A 20,416-nucleotide genomic window follows, 5' to 3' on the forward strand; every position below is an offset into this window, starting at 1 on the left:
GTCGCGCTTGGGGGGGGGGGGGCAGCGGCCCAGGACGCCTGGGTCCCACGACAGTGGCACCCCCCCCCCCCCCGGGGCTGGCGACCCCGGCGCCGTGCCTCAGTTTCCCCTCCCACCCGTGGGGCAGCTCTGGGCACCGTGTGCGGTTGGCGGGGGGGGGGGGACACGGGCGGGGGGGGGGTCAGGCGTCTGGGCAGCACCAGTGTGGCACTGTGAGCCCTGGCCCTCCGCCACCTCCCGGAGCTGGGAAAAGGACCCAGGCGTCCGGGCAACGGGTTCCCCGCTAGCTCGCTCCCCCGCCGGGGGGGGGGGGGGAGCAGGCACGGGGGGGGGGGAGATCTGCCCCCTCCGTGCCCCGGACGCCTGGGCTCCCTCGCCGTCCGGGTCTGCTGCGGGTGGGGGGAGGCTGGGGGAGCCGGGGGGGGCAGTGGGACACGGGGGTGGCATTAAGGGGTGGCAGTGGGACACGGGGGTGGCAGCGGGGGGGTGTCGGGGGGGCTGCCGGGGACCCCCGGGGGTGGCTGTCGCTGCTGGGGGACCGGAGCGCGGGGGGGGGCGGCGGTGTCCGCGGGGGGGGCGGCGGGGTGCCCAGGCGACAAGGGGTGGGTGGCACCGGGTGCCCCGCGGCGGCAGTGGGTGGCCGCGGGGGGGGGTGGGTGCAGTGGGTGCAGTGGGTGCAGTGGGGGGGGTCGCGGGGGGGCGGCGGCGCCCCGGGCCGCCCCTACTCACCCCTCTGCCCATGGCGGTGCCGTCGCTGCTCCCGGCCCGGGGCACTCGGGGACGGCGGCGGCGGCGGCGGCGGCGGCGGAGAAAAACCCTCCCGCGGCCCCGCCCGGTCCGGCCCGGCCCCGGCCCGGCCCCCCGGGCCCCCCCGACCCCCCCCCGGGCCCCTCCGGGCCGCCCCTGCGTTCCCCCCGCGCCGGCGCGGCCGCTCCCGGACCCCCCCCGAGGGCTCTCGACCGGCCCCGGACCCCCTTCCCCGGACCCCCCCCCCCCCCGGTTCGCCCCCGGTCCCGCCCCCAACCGGCCCCGGACCCCCCGGCCCGGACCTTCCCGGTCCCTCCCGGACCGCCCTGGGCCCACCCGGTGCCTCCCGGACCCCTTCGGCCCGCCCTGCACCCCCCCAGATCTGCGCCCCCCCCCCGGTCTGGACCCCCGGACTCCCCCGGTCCCTCCCAGACCCCCCTGGACCCCCCGGACCCTCCCGGCTCGGATCTTCCCGGTCCCTCCCGGACCACCCCCCCCAGCCCACCCTGGACCCCTCCCCAGATCCGCAACCCCCCCGGTCTGCACTGTCGGTCCCTCCTGGAAACCCCCCCATCCCTCCCACCCGGCCCCGGATCCCCCGTCCGCCTCCCCTGGACTCTCCCTCTCCCCCCGGACCCCCCTCGGTCCAGTCCCTCGGTCCCATCCAGACCTGGCCCCGGACCCCCTCTGTCCCCTCCTCCCCCCCCTGCACTCCGACGCCCCCCCCCAGCTGTTCCCATCCTGGAGCACCCCAACCCCGGGAGGCACCAGGGCAAGAGGGTCCGGGGGGCATTGCCACCCTTAACCCCCCCCCACGGGGGTCCTGGGGGTCTCCAGACCCCGGCCACAGGCTGAGGGGCAGCTGGGGGAGGGACCCAGGCGTCCGAGCCAAGGCCCCCGCACCGGATCCCCCCCCTTTCAGAGGGGCTGTGGGGGGGGTGCCAGCAGAGCGCTGGGAACCCCGGTGTCCCGGCCGGGAGGGTGCCCTGTGCTGCCCCCGCAGCCGGAGCAGGCCAGGGGGCCCAGGTGTCCGGGCCCCCCCAGACCAAGTGGGTGACCCAGGGCTGGGGGCAGCCGGACACCTGGGCCCCACCTGCCTCGGTTTCCCCTCTGAACTGGGGGCAGCTCTGGGGGGGGGGGGGGGCTGGTCCCTGCTGGTGCCCCTCCAGTGTGCTCCCAGTGCTCCCAGTACGTCGCTCCCCCGGCGCCAGGCCCCAGCGGGGGGGGCGCTGGCAGGGCCCAGGCCGGGGACGCTTGTGCCACCGAGGAGCCAACGGGGACGCAAACGGGCTAAAATTAGCCCAGGGGAAAGGCCACGGCTGCCGGATGCGGCTGTGCCCAGGGACGACTGTGCCCAGGGACGGCTGTGCCCGGGGTGACTGACTGTGCCCGGGCTGGATGTGCCTGGGGACGCAACCATGCCCAGGGCCGGCTGTGCCAGGGCTGGCTGTGTCTGAGCTAGCTGTCCCCAGGGCGGCTGTGCCCAGGGTGACGGCTGTACCCGGGCCGGCTGTCCCCAGGGCTGGTTGTGCCCAGGGTTGTGGCTGTGCCCAGGGACATGGCTGTCCCCAGGGTGACGGCTGTGCCTGGGGTGACAGTTGTACCCGGGCCGGCTGTCCCCAGGGCTGGTTGTGCCCAGGGATGTGGTTGTGCCCAGGGTGACGGCTGTGCCTGGGGTGACAGCTGTGCTCCAGCCAGATGTGCCCAGGGATGGCTGTCCCCAGGGCGGCTGTGCCCAGGCTGGATGTGCCTGGGAACACGACTGTGCCCAGAGGTGCGACTGTGCCCGGGGCTGTACAATGGACGGCTGTACCCAGGGGTGCGACTGTGCCCATGGATGGCTGTACCCAGAGACAAGAGTGTGCTGGGGCGGTGCCCACGGACACAGCTGTGCCCGGAGCCGTGGTTGTTCCCATGTGAGACCCCAGACCTCCAGACCCCCCAGTGCCCCCCCACAGACCCATATCCCCAGTGCCTCCATCCTGCCCCACAGCCCCCAGGGCTCCCGAGCCCCCATACTGCCCCTAGCCCCGCCCCCTCGCTCCGCCCCGCCCCCTGCTGCTCCGTTGCCGTGGCAACCGCCGCCGGTGCTCAAGGGCGGCCAGAGGGCGGGGGGGAGGGGGGGCTGCCCAGTGCATCCCAGTATAACCCAGTGTTGTCCCCCGGCTGCCCCAGTGCAACCCAGTGTGCCCCCCCCGGCTGTCCCAGTGCATCCCAGTATAACCCAGTGGGCCCCCCCCGGCTGTCCCAGTGCAACCCAGTATAACCCAGTGTGCCCCCCCCCCGCTTGTCCCAGTGCCACACAGTACAGCTCAGTGTCCCCCCCCGGCTGTCCCAGTACAACCCAGTGTGCCCCCCCCCCAGCTGTCCCAGTGCAAGGCAGTGCATCGCCCCCATCCGCCCCGGAGCAACCCAGTACGCTCCTATGGCTTCCCCTGCACAAACCAGTGTGTCCCCCTGTCTGCCCCACTGCAGCCCAGTGCAACCCAGTTTGCTCCCCCTGTCCGCCCCAGGGAAACCCAGTGCAACACAGTACAACCCAGTGCACCCCCCCCCCACTCCCGGTTGTCCCAGTGCAACTCAGCACGTTGCTCCCATCTGCCTCAGTGCAACTGAATGCAACCCAGTGTGCTCCCCTGTCCGCCCCAGTGCAACCCAGTACAAACCAGTGTGCCCCCGCGGCTGCCCCAGTGCAAGCCAGTGTGTCCCCCTGCCTGTCCCAGTGCAACCCAGTACAAACCAGCGTGCCCCCGCGGCTGCCCCAGTGCAAGCCAGTGTGTCCCCCTGCCTGTCCCAGTGCAACCCAGTGCAACCCAGTGCGCCCCAGTGCGCCCCCCCCCCCCACGGCTACCGCAGTGCAACCCAGCGTGCCCCCCCCCGCTGCCCCAGTGCCCCCAGTCTGGGCGGCTGCGGCAGGGGCAGGGGCAGGGGCAGGGCAGGAAGGAGGCCGGGCCGGGCAGGGGGGGGGCCGCGGCGGGGGGGTGTTTGCACAGGCCGCCCCCGCCCGGCCCCCGCTGTCCCCAAGCTGAGCAAACAGATGACGCGGGCGCAGGCTGCCGCGTGCCGCTCCCCGCGGGGGACCCAGGCGTCCGGCATCCCCCCCCCCGCCCCGCCCCCGGGCCCCGCGGGGCGCCACGCACACGCGTGGGCCGAGGAACGGACCGACCCCCCCCCTCGCCCGCGGCAGCTGCTGCCCGGGGGCGGGAGGGACGCGCCCGGCTGCGACACGGGGGGGGGGGGGGGTGTAGGGGGGGCGCCGGGTCCTGCCGCCGCGACACGCGTGTGCGCCCCACGCGTGCGCGCGGCCCCCGCACCCCCGCGCTCGGCCACGTGCGCGCGCACCCGCGTGTCCCCTGCGCGTGGGCGCCCGGCACCGCCGCCCCCCCCCCCACCGCAGCCCCACGGCCGCGCTCGGCCGCGCTGCCCCCGCACGTGGGCGCGCGTCGGGCCGGGGGCGGGGGCGGGGCGTTAGGGGCGGGGCCAGGGCGGGGGCGGGGCGTTCGGGGCGGGGCATCCCCGCTCGGTTCGGCTCGGCCCGGTTCGGCTCGGCTCGGCTCGGCTCGGCCCCGCGCCCCCCCGTGGAGCCGCTGGGCGCCTCCGCCCTCTGCGTCCAGCTGGGCTCGGCCGGGCCCGGGGGGGGGGATGATGTGGGTCAGGGACGGCGATGGGGGGGCGGAGGGGTCGGGGGTAACTGAGGGAGTCGGGGTGTCTGGGTCAGAGTGGAGCTGTGGGGCAGGGCTGTGGGGCAGGGCTATGGGGCAGGTCAGGCTATGGGGCAGGGTTTACGGGGCAGGTTAGGCCATGGGGCAGGTTGGTCCATGGGGCAGGGCTATGGGGCAGGTCAGGCTATGGGGCAGGGTTTAGGGGGCAGGTTAGGCCATGGGTCAGGGCTATGGGGCAGTATGGGCTATGGGGCAGGTTGGGCCATGGGGCAGGGCTATGGGGTGGCTCTGGCCATGTGGTCCTATGGGGCAGGGCTATGAGACAGGGTTTATGGGGCAGTTCGGGCCATGGGGCAGGTTGGTCCATGGGGCAGAGCTATGGGGTAGGTCAGGCTATGGGGCAGGGTTTACAGGGCAGGTTAGGCCATGGGGCAGGGCCATGGGGCAGGTTGGGCCATGGGGCAGGGCCATGGGGCAAGTTGGTCCATGGGGCAGAGCTATGGGGCAGGTCAGGCTATGGGGCAGGGTTTACGGGGCAGGTTGGGCCATGAGGCAGGTCGAGCCATGGGGCAGAGCTATGGGATGGCTCTGGCCATGTGGCACTCTGGGGCAGGGCTGTGGGGCAGGCTGGGCTATGGGGCAGGGGCCCCAACATGCCTTGGGGGGGGGGTCTCAGTGCCCCCCTGCCCACCTTGGGGTCCCCGTGCCCTTGGTGCCACCCCGCCCTGGGGCTCTCGGTGCCCCCGTCCAACTTGGGGGTCCTGAGCGGGGGGGACCCACGTACACGGGGCATGCGGGGTGCTGGGGGGCACGGCCAGCTGGCGCGGGGGGACACCGGCAGCAGCGCGTCCCCTCCCGCCAGCCCCCCGCCCCTCCCTGGGCTCGGCCCCATCATGGGGGGCATGGGGGGCTCCGTAGAGCCGAGGAGGGAAACTGAGGCAGGGCTGGCTGGCAGGGGCCCAGGAGTCCGGGAAGAGGGGTGCGAGGGGCTCAAACCCCGCGGTAGGGATGGGGTGACGTGGCAGTGCCAGCGGCACCGCGTCCCCCCCCCAGATCCCGCGGGGGCACAGGTGTCCCCGGAACGGCACCCAAATTCGGCGTACCCCCCCCCCCGGACACACACACCCTGGAGCGGCGCCCCCGACTCGGGGTTTTGGGGTATTTTATTAAAACGCAGCGCCAGGGGCGGAACAGGCGGCGGCGCCCCCCGGCACCCTGCGTCCCGCCGCGGGATGCGCCCCCCGCGCCCGGCATCCCGGCCGGTCCCCCGGCACCGCCGGCCCCTACTCACCTCCGCGCCGCGGGGCCGCCCCGCGCCCGGGCCCCTCACACCTCGGACTCGCTTTCGGGGCTGGCCACCGAGCCGTTGCGTTCCTTCTCGCCCGCCTCCTTCTCCGTCCCGTCCTCCACCCTCTCGTCCAGGCGGCTGGGGATGGACCAGTAGAGGTGGGCGTCCATGCGGGCGGCCGCCTCCGCCAGCTCGCGGGCGCTGCAGCTCGGCGTGGGCACCTCGAAGGTCTGGTGGAAGCTGGCGTAGTCGACCTCGTAGAAACCGTCCTCCAGGCTCAGCACCGACGTGAACCGGTGGCCCCACAGCACCTCGTCCACCAGGTAGGAGCTCCGGGCTTGGCACGTCATCCCTGCGCGGCGGAGCGGGGTGCTGGGCTGGGCTCGGGGGGCCACCCCCAGGAACCCCCTCCCCATGCCTCGATTTCCCCTCCCGTGCCTCGGTTTCCCCTCCCGTGCCTTGATTTCCCCTCCTGTGCCTCAGTTTCCCCATCAGTATCACGGATCGGGGGTGGCGAATGCAGGACATCATGCAGGGCTGCACGGTGCCTGGTGCGTGGCAGGGGGACACCGATCCCTCCTGGGGGGGGGGCTGCACGATGCCCGGAGCATGGTGGGGGACCCCCAATCCTGGCTGGGGGGGGGCTGCATGGCACCCAGAGCATGAGGGGACCCAGTTTTGCCTAGGGGGGCTGCACGGTGCCCGGAGCATGGGGGGGATCCCGATCCCAGCTTGGGGGGGCTGCACGGTGCCTGGTGCGTGGCAGCGGGACCCTGATCCCAGCTGGGGGGGTCTGTGCGGCACCCAGAGCGTGGGAGGGACCCCAATCCCGGCTGAGGGGTCTCTGCAGCACCCAGGGCACCCCAACCCCAGCTGGGAGCCCTGTGCAGCGCCCGGCACTGCTCCCCCCCCCCCCAGTCTGTGCAGCCCTGCTAGTATCTGCCTTAGTATTAAATGGGGAAACTGAGGCACGGGAGGGGCAAGGCTTCCCCTTTCCATGGGGAGAGGTCCTGAAGCATGGGAATCACCAGCATCCATCTGGGCAATGGGAAGTGCCACCCCCAGTCCCTAAGGGGGACCCAGGTGTCCTGCGAGGCCGAGCTGGCCCCCCCCCCCAAGGTTCTCGATGCCACCAGCCCCGGTAAGCAGGGGACAGGCCAGGGCGCTGAGGCTGTCACTGTCATCGGGCTGTCCCTGCAGGATGCAGCCCCCTTCCCCGAGCTCCCAGCAGGGACAGGGCAGGTGGAGGCTTCCCATGGGGGGAAAAGGAGGTGGCTGTGATCCCCTGGGTCCTGCAACAGGGTTATACTGGGTGGGGGAGACCCACCTCCAGGCTGAGCGCAGGGGGTTGGATCTGGGGTCACCTCTCGCCTAGGACCAGGCAGGAGCATGACGGGGACCACGGCGGGAGGTCCCCAATGGTCCCCAAAGCCCAGCCCAGCCGGCGGCGGTGGCCCCGTTACCTGTGGCCTCCACCATGCCCTCAAGGATGACGACGATCTCGAAGTCGTCCTTCTCGAGCTGCTGCCGGGAGACGTCCCAGAAGGGGCTGCGCTCATCGATCTCGTGGCTGATGATGAGGGGTGAGACGAGGAAGAGGCGGTCGTCGCCTGTCTCAAAGCCCACGCTGAGGTCGGTCTGGTTGAGGGGGATGAACTCGCCCTCCTGCGTCTGCTTGGACTTGATGAGCTTGGCGCGGATGGAGGCCTCGACGATGTGCGAGTCGCGCAGGTCGCCCACGCGGAACATGAGGCAGAGGCGGTCGTCCCGCAGCGAGACCACGGCGTGCGAGGAGAAGACCAGCGTCTCGGCCCGCTTGTTGGGCTGCGAGATCTTCACGAACATGCAGCCCACCATGAACGCGTTGACCATGGAGCCCAGGATGGCCTGGAGCAGCAGCAACACGATGCCCTCGGGACACTTGTCCGTGATGACGCGGTGACCATAGCCGATGGTGGTCTCCGTCTCGATGGAAAAGAGGAAGGCCGAGACGAAACCGTTGAGGTTGTTGACGCACGGCGTCCACGCATGGTCCTCCAGGTGGTCCAGGTCGCCCCGGCAGTAGGCGATGAACCACCAGATGAGGCCGAAGAAGAGCCAGGTGACGGCGTACGCGAGGATGAAGACGAGGAGGCTGAAGCGCCACTTGAGGTCCACCAGGGTGGTGAAGATGTCGGTGAGGTAGCGGTAGGTCTCGCGCACGTTGCCGTGCTGCACGTTGCACTTGCCGTCCTTCTCCACGTAGCGCTGGCGCTTGCGGCTGGCGGGGCCGGGGCGGCAGGGCGGCGCGGGGGGCGGCTTGGCCTCGCCACCCGGCGTCTCGGGCATGCCGCAGAAAGCCGCGTTGTCCTGCGCCATCGCCGCGCCGGCGCCCTCAGAGCCTGCGGAGCACGAGGGGACGAGTGGCACCACCAGGACTGGGCAGGCTGGGAGGGACTGGGGCGACGGAGGGGAAAGGCTCGTGCCAGGGGAACGGAGGGGGGGGGACGCGGCTAAGAGCCCCGTGGCACCATCCGGCCCTGGCTCCGGCGTCCGGTCCTGGCTCCGGCGCCCGCCAGCTGCCCCCCAAGCCACCAGCTGGCACATGCTCCTCCGGCTGCCAGGACGCCTGGGCCCTCCTCGCCCTCTGCCGCCGGCTGTTTTGGGCACTGGGTAAACCGAGGCACAGGAGGAGGCCAGGGCGCTGAGGCCCACCCGCGCTCACGTGCGTGCACGCAAGTGTGGCCACGCGCGCGGACATATGAGCACGCGTGCACACGCGTGCACCGGCGCGTGGCAGGCCCACGCACACGCGTGCAGGCGTTGCACAGACACCCCCGCCCGGCGCTTGACACGCTCACACCCACGCGCCCAGGAACACGCCGGACCGGGCACACGCCGTGTGTACACGCGCTCGGGGGGGGGGATCACTACACACGCGCGTGCCCACGGAGCTGGGCTGTACGCACACGCGTGCACATGCGTGCACACACATGCACGCACACACGCGTGCACCCTCAGCCAGTCCTTACATCCCCCCGGACTGGGGGGCCCTGGGGCACCCAGCAGTGCCCACCCCCAGTCCTGGGTGCCCCCCAGCACCCTGCCATGGGGCACCCCCTTACTGATGGGCTTGGGGGGGGATGGGACAAGGCCAAATGGGGGGGCCCATCCCCCCATGAAGGGGGCTGGGGGGCCCCCATGGGTGCTTGCAGGCTGGGTGCCCCCCAGGGCCCCCGATCCGGGGAGGGGGGCACCTCTGTCAGTGCCACCGCTGTGTCCCCTCCCAGCCTGCGACATGCTGGGGCTGGGGGTGATGGGGGGGGGGAAGGGATGCTTGGGGGGGGCACCGGGGGTGCAGGGACCCCCCCCCCGGGGGGGGGCAGAGGCGGGCGAGGAGATGGGGGGGGCAGGACGGTATGGGGGGGGCAGATGCGCAGGGCGGGGGGGGGCAGGGCAGGGAAAAGGGGCGCAGGGGCAGGCGGGGGGGGGGGCGCAGAGCCTGGGGGAAGGGGGGCAGCGGGACACCCCCCCCGGGAACTGCCCCCCGGCCCCCCGATCTGCCGCGGGGCCCCCCCCCCCGGCCCGCACTCACCGAGCGCCCCGCGGCCGCCGCTGCCCAGCCCGCTGCCGGGGCGCGCACCCCGCGGGCGCTGCGCGCATGGCGCAGGGCGAGCGCGGGGGCCGCCGGCCCCGCTCGGTCCCGCTCGGTTCCGCTCGGTTCGATCCGGCCCCGCTCGGCTCCGCTCGGTTCTATCCAATCCCGGCTCCGTTCGGCCCGACTCGACTCGGTTCGGCTCGGTCCGGCCCGGCTCCGTTCGGCTCCGTTCGGTTCGGTTCGGCTCGGTTCGGTTCGGTCCCCCCCCCGGCGCGGCGCCGGGACCGGCCCTTCCCGGCGGCCCCGCTCCGCCGTTCCCACGGCAACGGCTGCGCACCGGGAACGGCTCGGCTAAAAATACCGAGCAGCGCCCGCCCCCGGCACCGGCCCGGCCCGACTCCCCCCGGTACCGGCCCGGTCCACCCCCGGTACCGGCCCGGTCCACTCCCGGTACTGATCCGGTCCACCCCCACCCCCCCCCCGGTACCGAGTCGGGTCTAACCACCCCCCAGCCGCGGGCATCCAGCCCTGGAGCGGGGCCAGCGCCCGGCGAGGGGACACGCGTGTGTCACGCGTGTGGGGCTGCTGCACACGCGTGTCCCACGCACACGCGTCGCCCATGGGGGGTGTCGCTCCCTGCCCCGTGCCCGCGAGTGGTTCACGTGGCGGGTGACGCGGGCGTGGGTGACACCGGCCATCGGGGTCCGCACGCGTGGCTCACGCATACCCCCAGCCGCGTGCGCACACACGCGCGTGGCGTGCGCAGGGCTCGCTCCGTCGCCTCCGCACGGTTTACACGCCACGCACGCGCGTGGGCACCGCGTGCGGCACGCCGGCTGTGTCGTCACGAGCGCGGCGTCGCGCGTGCAGCCCCCCCCGTGCGCACGCGTGTCCCACGCACGCACACGCTGCGGAAGATGCCGCTTGCACACCCGCACGCGTGTGTTTAACACGCGCCAGGTGGGGGGGGGCGCGTCTGCACGCGTGACGCACGTCCACGCCACCTGCGCGCACACCCGGCGCACACGCATGTGTCACACACCCGCACACGTGCCCCTGCCGCCGGGAGTCCCAACACTTAGACAACAGGCGGCGGTGCCCGGACGCCTGGGTCCCGTGCCAAGCCGGGCAGGCGCCACGGCCTGGTGCTTAGTGGGGGGGGGACAAGGCAGGGCACTTTTCCAGGTGTCCCACATCCGTGTGCCCAGGACCGCGGGAACAGCACGGCCTAGAAAGGGTGGTCCCCGGGGACCGGCACCGCCAGGGCAGCGCGGGTCCTGGGCGGGCACACGCGTGTGATGCCGGGTACCGCGGCTTGGCAGCACCCCTGGGTGCCCTGCACCCACCCGCCTGGCACCGGCTCGCCTCCACGCTCCCGCGGGGGCAAGGTCCTGCTCTCGCCACTAGCCCAGGTGCCGCTTTGGTAGCCACGGCTCTTCCAACGCTAGCCAGGGCCCCCCCCATTGCTAGCCAGGGCCTTCCCAACAGTAGCCAGGGCCCCCCCCATTGCTAGCCAGGGCCTTCCCAACAGTAGCCAGGGCCCCCCCCATTGCTAGCCAGGCTTCCCCATTGCTTTCCAGGCTCCCCCATCAGTAGCCAGGGCCCCCCCCGCTGCTAGCCAGGACACTTCTATCAAGATCCAGAGCCCCCCCCCCATTGCTAGCCACGGTTCCCCATAGCTAGCCAGGCTCCTCCATCAGTAGCCAGGGCTCCCCCATCACTAGCCAGGGCTCCCCTATCACTAGCCAGAGCTGCCCCGCTGCCTTCCAGGCTCCCCCAAGGCTCCCTGCTCACTAGCCAGGGCTCTCTCCCGGATAGCCCAGCCCGGCCTAGCAAAACCCACGTTGCGGCACGGGGCCTGCGCGGGCTCCGGCTCCTCCCCGGCCTGAGTCCCGGCCGACCTGGGCGGACAAAGGCGCTTTGTGCCCCGGTCCCGGGGGGGAACCGGCTTCTTCCCGGGAACAGCGGGGCCTTGTGCGGCTGCGCCCCGCGACAGGCTCCCGCGGCCACTCTGTGTTCCCGCGGGCCGGCCCGGGCGTAGGGACCCCGCTTCGCCCCCCCCCCCCGGCTTCTCCCCAGGAGCATCGGGGCTGGGGGTGGCCCCGGGGCGGGTGACCCCCAGGGCTTGTCCCCCACTGGGAGCGGTTGGAGCACATCAGCCCCGACTGCAGCCCAGGGATGTTTTGGGGGGGGGGGGGGGAATGAGCCCTATTTTGTGGCTCCGTGGGTGGGGGGGGTCCCCAGTGATGTGCTGGGGCAGCACCCTTGTCTGCGGAGCCCACGGGGGGGGCTACCCGGGGGGGGGGGTGAGTGTGAGTGCAGGTGCGCAGGTGTGTGCGCCTGTGCGTACGAGCATCCGTGCGTGCGTGTGTACATGGGTATGGTGTACGTATGCACGTGTGTGTGTGTGTGTGTGTGTGAGTGTCTGGGTGTGCTTTTACAGGTGGGCAGGGGTGTACGTATGTGTGTGCACGGGGGGGGGGGTGTTTCCGTGGATGTGTGTGCGCCTCTGCGAATGCGGTACGTGCACAGGGGTGACACGATGGCCCCCAGGCTCCCGCAGTTCCTGTCACCCCCCCACACAGACACTCGCATTCACCCCCCCCCCCCCCGCAGGCCACAGCACCCTGTGTGGGCACCAGGGACACCAAGGGGGTGAGAGGGGACGGGGGGGGTCCCTGGGGGGGTCCCTTGCCCACGGCCGGTCCGTGGGGGCTGCTGCTGCTGTGCCTGGTGGGACCCTGCCCAGTTCTGGTGCCGGTGCTCAGCGCCCAGCAGGTCCCTGCTCGGCACCCGCTGCCGGTGCCCGGTGCTGGTGCAAAGCGCCCAGTGCTGGTGCCAGCACCCAGTGGGCCCCTGCCTGGAGTCCGGTGCTGGTGCCCGGTGCTGGTGCCCAAGGCCCAGTGCCGGTGCCTGGTGCCGAGGGCCGGTGCCCGGTGCCAGTGCCCGATGCTGGTGCCGATGCCCGGTGCCGGCGCCCGATGCCCGGTGCTGCCGCCGGTGCCGGTGCCGGTGCCGGTGGCGGCGGGCAGGCGGGCGGGCGGGCAGGCTGGTGTCCCGCGGGGCGGGTCCCGGCGCGCCCGCCCCCCCGGGGCCGGTAACGTGACCCGGGCCGGGCCGGCTCGTTTTCCACCCCATTAACCTCCCCCCCCCCCGGGCCCTCCCCGCGCCGGCTCCTCCCCCGCCCCCCGGGCCCCCTCCCCGGGCCCCGCTAATTGGTGCCGCCCGGGCCCGGCGAGGCGGACCGGCACGGGGGGGGCCCCGCTCGCACCGACGGCCGGGCCCCGCCAGCCATAAAGCCCATGGGGAGCCGGCGGCGGCCGCGCTGAGCCAGGCCAGGGCGCCCCCGGTGCCCCCTCCCGAGCAAGGTAAGGGGGGGGGGGGGCCCGGGGGGCCCGGCCCCGGCTCCAGCCCCGACGACACGGGGATGGGCGGCGGGAGGGGGCAAGGGGTTGGGGTCCCGCTCGCTGTGCCCGTTCCCCCCCCCCCCCCGCTCCGGTGTCCCCCTTGTCCCAGCCAGGCCACCCTCAGGGTCCCCGTGCAGGGCTGGGGCGCCTGGCATCGCCCCTGGCTGGCCCCCTCGGCCGGGACGCGTCCTGCTGTCTGTTCTGTGTCCCCCTGTCCCCGTATCCCTGTGTCCCCATGCTGCCGTATCCCTGTGCCCCCCGTGTCCCCATGCTCCCTGTGGCCCCATATCCCCCTAGTCCCATGTCCCCATATCCCTGGTCCCTGTGTCCCTATACCCCCGTCTCCTCTTTCCCCACATCCTCACGACCCCCATATCCCCGGTCACGAGTCCCCGTGTCCCCCGTCCCTGTTGGTGTCCCCCCCCTTCCCTTCCAGCCCAGCGGGGCTCCAGGTGGACAGAGGGCAGGACGGACGGAGGGATACTGCATCCCCCACCCTGCCCACCCCTCTGCCCTCCCCTCCCCGGGCATCCCCAGGGGGGCACCGGGACCCCCGAGCCCCTGTGGACATCCCCACAGTGCCCTGGGCAGGAGGCCTGAGGCCGTGGGGATGGGCCCTCCCCACACCAGGAGGTCAGTCCCGAATTGGGGATGCCCCCCCCAGCTCCCTGTGGTGACGGGGGTCACCCTGGCTCCGCGATGGGGTTACGGGGTCCTGCCCCGAGCACCCTGCCCTGCCTGCGTCCCCCCCCACCAGTGTAACGACTCAGGGCGGCCTCAGCCTGGCACGGGGAGAGGTTAAACCCTGCCTGGGGCACGGGGGGGGGGGGCTGTGACCCCCCAGCTGTCCCCACGGCAGCCGGGGACACGGGGCTGCCCCTGCGCAGGGAGTTTGGGCCCGGCAGCGCGGGTGGCACCTGGGGCAAGGGCACTTCAAGGGCGTGCTGACCCCGGGGGGGGGGGCAGACCCCCGCTTGGGGGGGGCACCGAGGCCCTGGGCTCGATCCCTGACCCGCCGGGGGGGGGCGAAGGAGGCAGGACCCCATTCGAGGAGCCGCCTGGGAGGGACTGGGACGTCCCCGACCCCACTGTGGTGAGGACTGGGCACGTGGGGGGGGGGGGTGCGTGGAGGGGACCCTGCTGGGGGCAGCTGTGCCGAGGGTTAGCTGGGCTCTGGATTAGCCGGGCTCCGGGTTACCTGTACTCCGGATTAGCTGGGCTCCGGATTAGGTGGCCTCTGGGCTAGCCACGCTGAGGTTTAGCCGGGCTCCAGTTTTGCCGTATTCTGGATTCGCCGTACTCCAGATTAGCTGGGCTGCAGGTTACTTGTACTCTGGATTAACTGGGCTGCAGGTTACCTGTACTCCGGATTAGCTGGGCTGCAGGTTACCTGTACTCCGGATTAGCAGCCCCGTCCAGGGTCCAGGCTTTGCGGGATCCAGGCTGTGCGTTATTTAAGATGTGGACCGTCCCCGTTGTGGGTTAACTGGGCAGCGGGTTAACCGGGCAGTGGGTTTAACTGGGCAGCAGGTTAGCCAGGCTGAAGGATAACCAGGCTATGGGTTAACTAGACTCTGGGTTAGCTGGGCCATAGACTAACTGGGCTGCAGGTTAGCTGAGCTGCAGTTTAGCTGGGCTGCAGGTTAGCTGGGCTGTGGGTTAACCAGGCTGCACATTAGCCGAGCTGCAGGTTAGTTAAGCTGCGAGTTAACCAGGCTGCAGATTAACCAGGCTCCAGGTTAGCTGGGCTGTGGCTTAGCTGAGCTGCAGGTTAACCAGGCTGCGGGTTAATCTGCCGTAGCAGAGGGGTTGCGCTGCCGCCGGGCTCCAGCCCTGACCCCGGGCCGCGGCACCGACCTGCCGCCAGGTGGATTCTCTGATGGCTACGTGGGGCTGAGCGCCGCCGGGCACCGGTCCCGGCTCCTTTCCGGCCGTCCCCAGGGAGCGCGGCGGCTCCGAGCTTTGCCGAGCCCTGCAAGGCCGCGGCTCTGTCGCCGCCGCCGCGATGGCAGATAAGCGCCCGTTTCTCATCTGTCAGAGCCGGCGCTCGGCTCCCCCCGGCCTTATCCGCCCCAATCGCCGGCTCTGAACCGGCGACACAGCGGAGCGGCCGGGGCCCGTGGGAGCCACCCGGGTCCCTGGCTTCTCCCGGCCAAGTGGCTCCATGCCACGGCTCTGGAGTCGCCTGGAAAAGCTCCTGGGCTGTGGGGCCGCTTGGCTCCGGCCGGGCTTCCCTCGAAGGCTCCCACGCGTCCCGGCCGGAGCGGGGACTGCAGCCGCCTTCACCGGGTCCTGCGGGGGGGGATGCGGCGGGATTTGCCATGGGATCGGGTCGCCCCGAGCTCGCCGGGATGAATCCGCAGCCGGCAGCGGCCAGGGCCTCGCTGCGGCTCTCCTGGGGGGCAGAGGAAAGTTGTGCCTGAAAAGTGACCAAAAAGGGGCTTTTTTCCCCCAATCCGCAGCCTTCGCGGGGTCCCGGCAATCCACGCAGCAGGGACCCCCACACACACCGCGGAGCGGATTCTCTGATGTCTAACAAGGGTTGTGCACCGGGCGGAGCATCCCATTTCCCCGTTAACCGCTGGGAGTTATCTCCGGATCGCCGACCCCAGCGGGAAGGGCGCGGGGGGACCTTTCCCACCTTCGGGGCTCCCTGACCTGCCCCAACCCGCGGCGGCCACTGGCCCGGCCCCGACGTGGGGGGGCCGCAGAGGGAGGAGGGCGCAGAGCCGTGTTGGGGGGGGGCTTCAGGGTGCCCCCAGCTTTGCAAAAAACTGGGGGCCCAGGCGTCCGGGGGAGGGGGGGGGGGGGCCTGCTGGCGGCTTTGCAAAGCGGGGTGGGTGGCGAAGGCTGGCGGGACCCTCCGTGGGGGGGGGGGGGGGGTGTTTCGCCACGGGCTGCGCGCCGTGCATGCTAACGAAGCGCCCTTCGTCAAAGCGCCTTTGTGCGCCGGCAGCTCCATTGAGGCCTCTCCTGCGGGGCGCACAAAGGCGCCACTGTCCCCGGTCCCCCCCCCCCACCACAACCCCCCCCCCCCCCTCCAGCGCCCGGCTGCTTTCACAGCCTCCCCCTCCCTCGCGCCGCCCCACGGGACCTGCCCCACGCCGGGGATGGGCAGCGGGGTCCTTCCCAGTTACCCCCAGTTAAAAGGGGGAAAGGGGGGCTGATCCCCAGCATCCTGCTTTGGGGGCTGCCGTGGGGGTGGGAAAGGGGGGGGGGACGCGCCTGGCGTCGCTCCGATGCGTGGGAACGTCGCCCGGGTACGTCCCCGACCCCCCCGCGCGCAGGGTCGGGGTGCCACGGCCGGACGCCTGGGCCCTCGGCGGTGGGGGTGCGCGGGGTTGAACCCGGCTTGGGGCGGCGGCGGGGAAACTGAGGCACGGAGTGGCGGGGCCGTGCCGGGCGGCGGGTTAATGTACAACCGGCGCGCACAGGCGGCGGCGGGTGGCAACCGCGCGGCTGTGCCCCGCGGGCGCCGGGGAACAAGCGCCAGCTTGTCACAACCTGTGTCCAGGGCGCGGGAACCGGCGGGGGCCGGAGGGCATGAAGCAGATGGCACTGGCGCTGGGGCGCCGGGACCCCTGGAGGGTGCTGGGACCCTGGGGAGGGGTGCAGGGACCCCAAAGATGGGTGCCAAGACCCTGGAGAGGGGTGCAGGGACAGCAGGGAGGGGTGCAAGGCTGCTGGTGGGTGCAAGGACCCCAGAGAGGGTGCAGGGGTCCTAAAGAGGGGACCAAGGACCCCAAAGAGGGGTGCAGGACCTGCAGAATTGGGTGCAGGGAATCTGTGGGGGGGTGGTGCAAGAACCCCAGAGATGGGTGCAAGGACCCCAAGGAGGGTGCTTCTGGGATATGCAGTGGCTCTGGGGACCTGGTGGCCCCCGGGACACATGGCAGCTCTGGGGACACGTGGTGACTCTAGGGATGCGGTGGCTCTGGGGACATGTGGTGGCCCTGGGGACATGGTAGCTGTGGGACACGTGGTGGCTCTGGGGACATGCAAAGCTGAGGGACACACAGCAGCTCAGGCCAGCACAGAGATGCGGCAGGTCCATGCCGCCAGCGTCCCCAGGTCCCCATTGCCACCGTCCCCTCCACGAGCCTGCGCGCTGCCCTGTGTCCCCGCGGGGGTGGCAAGGTGGCATGGGCAGGGACACCCGCGGGGCTGCGTCCAGCAGGGATGGGGACACCGGGTCAAGGGGGGGGGGGGGGACAGGCCACAGCAATGCTGGGGCCAGCGCAGGCCAGGGTGACACTGTGGCTGTGACGCTGCAGCTCGGCCGCGGTGCCCGTGTGCCGTCTGTCCCCGCATCCCCCTGTTCGGGAAAGTCCTGGGAAGGGGGGGGGACCAGCCCGGAGGCAGCGGGACGGGATGCAGTGCAGCGGTGCCGGTGGCAGGGCCACCCACGGCGGCGGCACCCCCGGAGGTGCCACCGTGTCCCCGGTGTCCCCGGCACGTTGCCCGCCGGCCCGGCCACCTCCGGGTCACCTTCCCGCCCGGGATGGGGGGGACCGCGGTGGCGGCCAGGCATTGAGGCGACTCCAAGGGCCTTTTCCGCACCCGCCACGGGGTTTTGTGCTGCCAGGAACGGGGCCGGAAAAGGGGCCAGTGTCACCACCAGCGATTCGTCTCTGTCACCTCCTATTTACCGCCACCGTCCTCTTCCTCCCTGGGGCGATTCAAGCCTCTCGCCCTCCCCGACACCGTGGGCAAAGCCAAGCCAGGACGCCTGGGCCCCCTCTCCGGTCCCTGACAGCCTGTGTGCCGCCCCTGCTCGGCACGAGCCCCTGCAGGGGAAACTGAGGCACGGAGCAGCCGGCGGCGCCCAGCGCAGGGACAGCAATGTGGCTGGGGACAGCTGGGGACAGTCCCAGGGTCGGGGGTGCGATGGGAACTGGGACCCCCCCGCACCCGCCGGGCACCCATGGCCGGCACCCGCACCCGGCTGGGCGCTGGGGAGGGAGGTGAATAAGTCGATGGGTGAAAGTGTGCGGGGATGGACGGACAGGCAGCCGGATGGATGTGTCCACATATGGATGGATGGACAGAGGAATGGATAGGGAGATGGCTACAGGTATGTAGGGCTGAATGGATGAGTGGAGGGGAGGGATGGACGGATGGACAGACGGATGCATGGACAAACTGGTGAATTGATATGTGCATAAACGTATGGATGGACACATGGAGAGCTCTGCGCATGGATGGAGGGATAAATCGATGTAGAGGGATGGATAGATAGACAGGTGGATGGATGGATGGATAGATGGACAGAGGCTGGATTGATGTATAGGTGGATGGATGGATGGATGGGTGGATAAATGGATGGATGGACGGCTGGGTGGATGGATGGATAGACGGATGGATGCATGCACAGATGGACAGACAGGTGGATAGGTAAATGCATGCATGGACAGATGGATGGATTCTGGCTAGATGGATGCACAGACAGGTGGACAAAGGAGCGGGCAGAAGGATGGCTGGGTAGGTGGGTGGGCAGATGGATGGACAGACAGACAGCTGGGGAGCAGCTGGTTGCTGGAGGAACGGGAGCGACAGCAGCCGCCGTAACTGAGGTGCCACGAGTCCGTCAGGCCTCCCACCTGCTGGGCCACACTGCCTCCCCCCCCCCCAAAAAAAAAAACACCTCGGGGACCTGGTGTCCCCACGCTGTGGGGTGACTGCACCATGGTTGGGGGGGGGGCCTCTGACGTGAGATGAATCCACCTGGTCTCAGCCCCCCGCTCCATGCCCCTCCAAGGTGGGATGAGTCCCCCGGTCTCAGCCCCCTCCCTCCCCCCCCCCCCCCCGGCCCTTGCTGTGCTCACCACAGTGCCGTGGCCGCGTGACCTAATGGGGGGCACTGGGGAGGGGGCAGACCGCTGAGCCCAGGGAATCTCTTTAGATGTCCTCCGTTCCAGCCATCCGCCCACCCATCCCTCCATCCACCCCCCCCCCACATCCTCTTCATCGCTCCATCCTCCCACCCCCTCCTTCCTCTTCTTTCGCCCATCCAGCCCAGCCCTCCTTGCACCCACCCGTTCATCCGTGGCTCAACCTTCCCCCACTCCACTCCACGTGGCCTCCCTCGCCGTCTGCCCATCCGCTTCACTCCACCCCAGCTGCTCAAGAAGCCCGGTACATCCAGCCTCACCTTCCATTCATCCACCTCTCTGCCAGGCCCATCCATTCATTTACCCATCCATCCTCTCAGCATGCTCCATGCATCCTTGCCTTTCCATCCACCCAATGTCCCATCCATTCATCTGCTCATCCATCCATCTTCATCCATCCATCCACCCAACACATGCCATCCATTCTCTCCATCCATCCACCTATCTGTCCATCCGCTCAATACACACCATCCATCCATCCAACCACTCTGTCCCATCCATCCTCCCTCTCCTCCATGGCCCCAAGGTCCCCACGAGCCCACCCCAGCGAGCCCCACTCCTTCACGGCAGCTCCTCACTGTGCCCCATTGCCATCTCTTCCAGATGACGTCAGCCACGAAGGTGTACTACAGCCAGACCACGCAGACCGACAGCCGCCCCCTCATCGGCTCGGGCCTGCGCAAGCGCCGGGTGATGACCAAGGATGGCCGGAGCAACGTGCGGATGGAGCACATTGCTGACAAGCGCTTCCTGTACCTCAAGGACCTGTGGACGACCTTCATTGACATGCAGTGGCGGTACAAGCTGGTGCTCTTCTCCGCCACCTTTGCCGGCACCTGGTTTGCCTTTGGCGTCATCTGGTACCTGGTGGCCGTGATGCACGGGGACCTGCTGGAGTTCGACCCACCGGCCAACCACACGCCGTGCGTCATGCAGGTGCACACGCTCACTGGTGCCTTCCTCTTCTCCCTTGAGTCCCAGACCACCATCGGCTATGGCTTCCGCTACATCAGCGAGGAGTGTCCGTTTGCTATCGTCCTGCTCATCACCCAGCTGGTCCTCACCACCATCATGGAGATCTTCATCACCGGCACCTTCCTGGCCAAGATCGCCCGGCCCAAGAAGCGAGCGGAGACCATCAAGTTCAGCCAAAACGCTGTGGTGGCCCAGCACAACGGCAAGACCTGCCTCATGATCCGCGTGGCCAACATGCGCAAGAGCCTCCTCATCGGCTGCCAGGTGACAGGCAAACTCCTCCAGACCCACCTCACCAAGGAGGGTGAGAACATCCGGCTCAACCAGGTCAACGTGGACTTCCAGGTGGACACATCCTCCGACAGCCCCTTCCTCATCCTGCCCCTCACCTTCTACCACGTGGTGGATGATGCCAGCCCCTTCCGGGACATGGCCCTGCGGACGGGCGAAGGTGACTTCGAGCTCGTGGTGATCCTCAGCGGCACCGTGGAGTCCACCAGCGCTACATGCCAGGTGCGCACGTCCTACCTGCCCGAGGAGATCCTCTGGGGCTACGAGTTCACGCCAGCCATCTCCCTCTCAGCCAGCGGCAAGTACGTGGCCGACTTCAGCCTCTTTGACCAGGTGGTGAAGGTGTCGGCACCCTGCTGCGTCCACGAGACCGTCCGGTTCGGGGACCCCGAGAAGATCAAGCTGGAGGAGTCCCTCCGGGAGGCGGAGGAGCGGGAGGGAGCGCCGCTGAGCGTCCGCATCAGCAACGTCTGAGCCGCCGGCGCCCGGAGATGCCGCCAACTCTTCCCCCCATCCTGGTTCTCACCGTCCTCCCAGGCCTTTCTCCTTCCTCATCGCACGGGGCAGCTCCCTCAGGC

General features: G+C 70.7%; 2 protein-coding genes across 2 annotated transcripts; one reads left to right on the forward strand and one right to left on the reverse strand.

Annotated features, from left to right (window-relative positions):
- Positions 1 to 5,695: 5,695 nt before the first annotated feature.
- KCNJ9 (potassium inwardly rectifying channel subfamily J member 9) lies at positions 5,696 to 8,055 on the reverse strand. Its single transcript, XM_067313240.1, has 2 exons — positions 7,161 to 8,055; positions 5,696 to 6,049 (listed from the first exon to the last, which is right to left on the reverse strand). Exons 1-2 carry the CDS (start codon positions 8,053 to 8,055, stop codon positions 5,736 to 5,738), a joined length of 1,209 nt encoding a protein of 402 aa, XP_067169341.1. The 3' UTR covers positions 5,696 to 5,735.
- A 9,972-nt stretch (positions 8,056 to 18,027) lies between these two features.
- On the forward strand, positions 18,028 to 20,312 carry KCNJ10 (potassium inwardly rectifying channel subfamily J member 10). The gene is made up of 2 exons (XM_013961738.2): positions 18,028 to 18,045; positions 19,176 to 20,312. The coding sequence occupies exons 1-2, from the start codon at positions 18,028 to 18,030 to the stop codon at positions 20,310 to 20,312; spliced, it is 1,155 nt and encodes a 384-aa protein (XP_013817192.2).
- The last annotated feature ends 104 nt before the right edge of the window (positions 20,313 to 20,416 follow it).

Source organism: Apteryx mantelli, chromosome 31, assembly GCF_036417845.1.
Source record: "Apteryx mantelli isolate bAptMan1 chromosome 31, bAptMan1.hap1, whole genome shotgun sequence".
Taxonomy (NCBI): Eukaryota; Metazoa; Chordata; class Aves; order Apterygiformes; family Apterygidae; genus Apteryx; species Apteryx mantelli.

Excerpts from the sequence above, each read along its gene's own strand:
- KCNJ9 (XM_067313240.1), bottom strand. The coding sequence starts at position 8,055 with ATGGCGCAGGACAACGCGGCTTTCTGCGGCATGCCCGAGACGCCGGGT. Across the intron at positions 6,050-7,160 it reads GGGCATGGTGGAGGCCACAG|GGATGACGTGCCAAGCCCGG; the intron begins GTAACGGGGCCA and ends TCCGCCGCGCAG.